This window comes from Salvia miltiorrhiza, unplaced genomic scaffold, assembly GCF_028751815.1.
Source record: "Salvia miltiorrhiza cultivar Shanhuang (shh) unplaced genomic scaffold, IMPLAD_Smil_shh original_scaffold_282_1, whole genome shotgun sequence".
NCBI lineage: Eukaryota > Viridiplantae > Streptophyta > Magnoliopsida > Lamiales > Lamiaceae > Salvia > Salvia miltiorrhiza.
This window is the reverse complement of record NW_026651518.1, coordinates 199,223-203,698: the sequence shown is the minus strand read 5'-3', so window position 1 is coordinate 203,698 and position 4,476 is coordinate 199,223. Positions and strand designations below refer to the sequence as shown.

Sequence of the window (4,476 nt, the reverse complement as noted above, 5' to 3'; positions counted from 1 at the left end):
GTCCCATGAAATCCATTCCCCAAATGTCAAAGATCTCTACGGGCATAATGGGCATCATGGGCATTTCATTCCTCCTGGTTATGTTCCCTTCTCGCTGGCATTGTGGGCAATTCTTGCAGATGGTGTAGCTGTCCTTAAAGATTGTTGGCCAATAAAAACCACACTCCAGAACCTTAGCTGCAGTCCTCTTATGCCCAAAGTGTCCCCCACACTCCTTCGAATGGCAGAATTCTAGGATGCTTCCTTGCTCCTCTTGTGGAATACATCTCCGAAGCATTTGATCTCCGCATTGCTTCCACATGTAGGGTTCGTTCCATATGTATTCTCTGCTATCTTTGGCCAATTTCTTTCTCTGGGCATAAGTGTACCCAGGGGGTACATACCCAGAGCAGAGATAATTGCTCAAATCAGCGTACCACGGATCTTCTCTTCTTCCCTGGGCATAGAACAATTGTTCATCCGGGAACGTCTCCTTGATTGGTTCCCCTTCTTCCTTCCTCACGATCCTACTGAGATGATCGGCCACTTGGTTCTGTGCTCCAGCTTTGTCCTTTATTTCTACGTCGAACTCTTGTAGCAGCAGAACCCATCGAATCAATCTGGGCTTAGATTCCTTTTTTGCCAGAAGGTACTTCAGAGCCGCATGATCGGTATAGACTGTGGTCTTTCCTCCAAGCAGGTAAGATCTGAATTTTTCAAAGGCGAACACCACTGCCAACATCTCCTTCTCTGTCGTGAAATAATTTACTTGAGCTCCATTCAGTGTCTTCGAGGCATAATAGAAGACGTGACTCTCCTTTCCCCGCTTCTGCCCAAGCACTGCCCCTATGGCATATCCACTGGCGTCGCACATAACCTCAAAAGGCATTCCCCAGTCAGGGGGCTGTATTATGGGTGCGGAGATTAGATTGTTCTTCAAGATCTGGAACGCCTCCTTGCAATCCTCATCAAAATTCCACTCCACTTCATTTTGTAGCAGCCTTGTCATAGGTTGGGCAATTTTTGCAAAGTCCTTCACGAACCTTCTGTAGAATCCAGCATGCCCAAGGAATCCTCGTAGCTGTTTAATGTTCGTTGGATATGGTAGCTTGGCAATGATTTCAATTTTTGCTTTGTCCACCTCTATTCCTCTGTCGGATATCACATGTCCGAGCACAATTCCTTCTCTGACCATGAAGTGGCACTTCTCATAGTTCAACACCAAGCTCTTGTCCACGCACCTTTGCAGCACCTTCTCCAGATTTGCTAAGCATGAGTCGAAGGTTTGCCCATACACCGTGAAATCATCCATGAAGACTTCGATGCAATTCTCAAGGAGATCCGAGAATATGCTCATCATGCATCTTTGGAATGTGCCTGGGGCATTGCAAAGCCCAAAAGGCATCCTTCGGTAGGCAAACGTCCCAAAAGGGCAAGTGAACGTCGTTTTTCCTTGGTCCTCCTCCGCGACCCAAATCTGCATGTAGCCTGAGTATCCATCTAGAAAGCAAAAATACTGATTCCCCGCAAGTCTTTCCAGCATCTCATCGATGAAGGGCAAAGGAAAGTGATCCTTCCTTGTCTTCTGGTTGAGCTTGCGGTAATCGATACACACCCTCCAGCCGGTCTGCAATCTTGTAGCAATTAATTCTCGGAATTCATTCTCCACCACTTGTATGCCCAACTTCTTGGGCACAACGTGCACTGGGCTTACCCACCTGCTATCGGATACTGGGTATATTATGCCCAAATCCAATAGTTTGAGTATTTCTTTCATCACTACTTCCTTCATGGCTGGATTCAGTTTCCTCTGGGGATCTCTGACTGGAATTGCATCTTCCTCTAGTAATATGTGGTGCATGCATACGGTGGGGCTTATGCCCTTAATGTCGGCCAGGGTTCATCCAATTGCTTCCTTGTACTTTCCCAAGGTCATCTTGACTCTGTTCTCGTCTTCAAGTGTCAACTCTGAGTTGATGATCACGGGCAAAGTGTCATCCTCGCCCAAGAAGATATACTTGAGGTGTTTGGGCAGAGACTTCAGCTCGAGCTTGGGTGCCCTTTGGATTGATGGCACCAGTCGGTCTTCCTCCTTCAAGGTAGGGATTTTCAGAGCTTCCGTGTAATTGATCTCTTCGCTCCATGCATTAAGTACCTTCACCGTCTCTTGCAATTGCTCCTCTTGCAAGTCCTCCTCTGTTATGGCATTCTGGATTATTATGTCATATGGCTCCTTGAATGCTGCTCTAGGCAAAACCTCCTCAACAACTTTCTCGATCATGTCGACACTTCTCACCATCTCTGTGTCAGCTGGATGCTTCATGGCATTGTATATGTCGAAGGTCACCGTTTCCCCTTCAAACTGACATGCTAGCTTTCCTGTATCACAGTCTATGCGAGTCCTGGCAGTCTTTAGAAATGGTCTTCCCAAAAGCATTACTGGATCTCGTGCTTTTGACTTCCCCATGTCGAGAATGTAAAAATCCGCTGGAAAGATGAGTTCCTCCACTTTGACCAGCACGTCTTCCAATATCCCCTCTGGGTAGACACTTGATCTATCTGCCAGTTGGATTACCACTCGGGTGGGCTTCAACGGTCCTATCTCCAGGTCCTGGTACATGGATAAGGGCATAACGTTGATGGATGCCCCCAAATCGAGCATCGCTTTTTCCACTTTCATTGTTCCTATCACACAAGGAATGTAGAACATCCCAGGATCTCCACACTTTATCGGCATATCTCTTTGTAAGACCGCGGATACTGATTCTCCCACTTGAAATTTCGCATCATCAGTGTATTTGACTTTCCTAGTGCAGAGTTCTTTGAGAAATTTCGCACATCTGGGCATAGAGCGTAATGCGACTAACAGGGGCATATTGACCTCCACTTTCTTGAAGATTTTTACCAGTTCGGTTAGCTCTTCCTTCTCTTGTTCCTTAGCTGCTCTGCCTGGGAAATGGAGTATGGGCTCGGTCTGGTTTGATTTCTCTTTTCCCTTCCCAATCGCCTTCAGCTTTGCCTCTTTCTCTCTGGCAAATTCTTCCTCATCTGCTGATCCCATTCCGACTTGCTCGCTGACCTCTGATTCTTCTCGATTTTTCTCTGTCACCATTTCGGGTAGTTCCTTTCCTCCTCTGAGCGTCATGGCATTCACCTTCTTCACCTCCACTTGGGACGGGAGTGTCCCTTGTTTTCTTTCAAGTCTGGCAACAGCTTGGGCAAGATGTGATAGTTGGGAGTTCACATTCTGCATTCCTCCTCTTGTCTCCATTATGAATTTTTCGGTCTCACTCTGGAACTTCACTTGTTGCTGAGCCATTTGATGCACTAGCTATGATAAGGAAGATCCTCTTGCTTGTTGAGGTTGTTGCGAGTATTGTGGTGGGTTACTCGTTTGCCCTTGGTTTGGCCCCAAATAGTGGTTGTTGCCGTACCTAAGGTTCTCATGCTGCCTCCATCCTTGATTGTTATGCTGCTGTCTGTAGGGCTCAAAAGGCTTCTGGCTCTGCCCTCCATTGTTTCCTCCTGGCTGTTGCCCAATGGCATTAAGCTCTTCATCTTCGAAAAGTTGTGGACATTCATCGGTTGCATGTGAAGTTGCCATGCAGAGTTGGCATGCCCTCACAGGCTTCCGAATGTTGGGATTTCCCTGATTGGATGCTCCTTGGTTCGTCATAAACTTCTCAAACATGTTGCACAGCTTATCCAACTTTTCGTCTTGGGCAGAGGTGTCTGGCGTCAGAGGGTTCCTGACTATAGTTCCTTCCTCATCTCTCGATTCCTCTGCCATGTCGGCTATGAGCTTGAAAGCCTCCGCTGCGGATTTGTTTAAAATCGATCCTCCACATGCAGCGTGTAACCATTGCCTATCTTGCCTCCGGAGTCCTTCCACGAAATACCTAATAAGATCATGATCCGGTATTTGGTGTTGTGGGCATTTGGCCAGCATCTGCTTGAACCTTCCCTAGTACTCATATAGAACTTCTGTTGATCCCATCTTTATATTGCTTATTCGAGTCCTCAGATTCTGGATCCGGGCAGCTGGAAAGTATCGCTCCAAAAACTTGCTTTGTAGCTCCTGCCATGTTCGAATGCTTCCTTCGGGTAAATCATACAGCCACTCCCTCGCTCCTTCTAACAGAGAGAACAGAAAAGTGAGGAGTCGGATGTATTCGCCAAGTGCTTGGCTAGCGGTGCGCACCGTTCCACATGCCATCTCAAAATCTTGTAAATGCCTTCGAGGGTCCTCTTCGGGCATATCACTGTATTTGGGTAGGATCTGGATAAGAGTATGCTTCAGCTCCCAATTTCCAGTGATCTCTGGCAGTACTATGGCTGAGGGCCGGAGGTTCAGGTTGCTTGGAAACATCATGTCTCGAAGAGTTTTGTTGGCGTTATCATTCTGCCCTTCTGGATTTTCCGCCATCTCTCTCTCTGCTACTCTCTGTCTCTCTGCTTCTAACTGTCTCTCTCTGGCTTGTGCCTCTTGTTCTGCCC

At 47.2% G+C, this 4,476-nt stretch overlaps 1 protein-coding gene across 1 annotated transcript; it reads right to left on the bottom strand.

Moving 5' to 3' along the window:
- Window positions 1–1,879: 1,879 nt before the first annotated feature.
- Window positions 1,880–3,298, bottom strand: LOC131003858 (uncharacterized). Its single transcript, XM_057930410.1, has one exon. The coding sequence runs from the start codon at window positions 3,296–3,298 to the stop codon at window positions 1,880–1,882; it is 1,419 nt and encodes a 472-aa protein (XP_057786393.1).
- Between the last annotated feature and the right edge of the window lie 1,178 nt (window positions 3,299–4,476).

Excerpts from the sequence above, each read along its gene's own strand:
- LOC131003858 (XM_057930410.1), bottom strand. The coding sequence starts at position 3,298 with ATGGCTCAGCAACAAGTGAAGTTCCAGAGTGAGACCGAAAAATTCATA.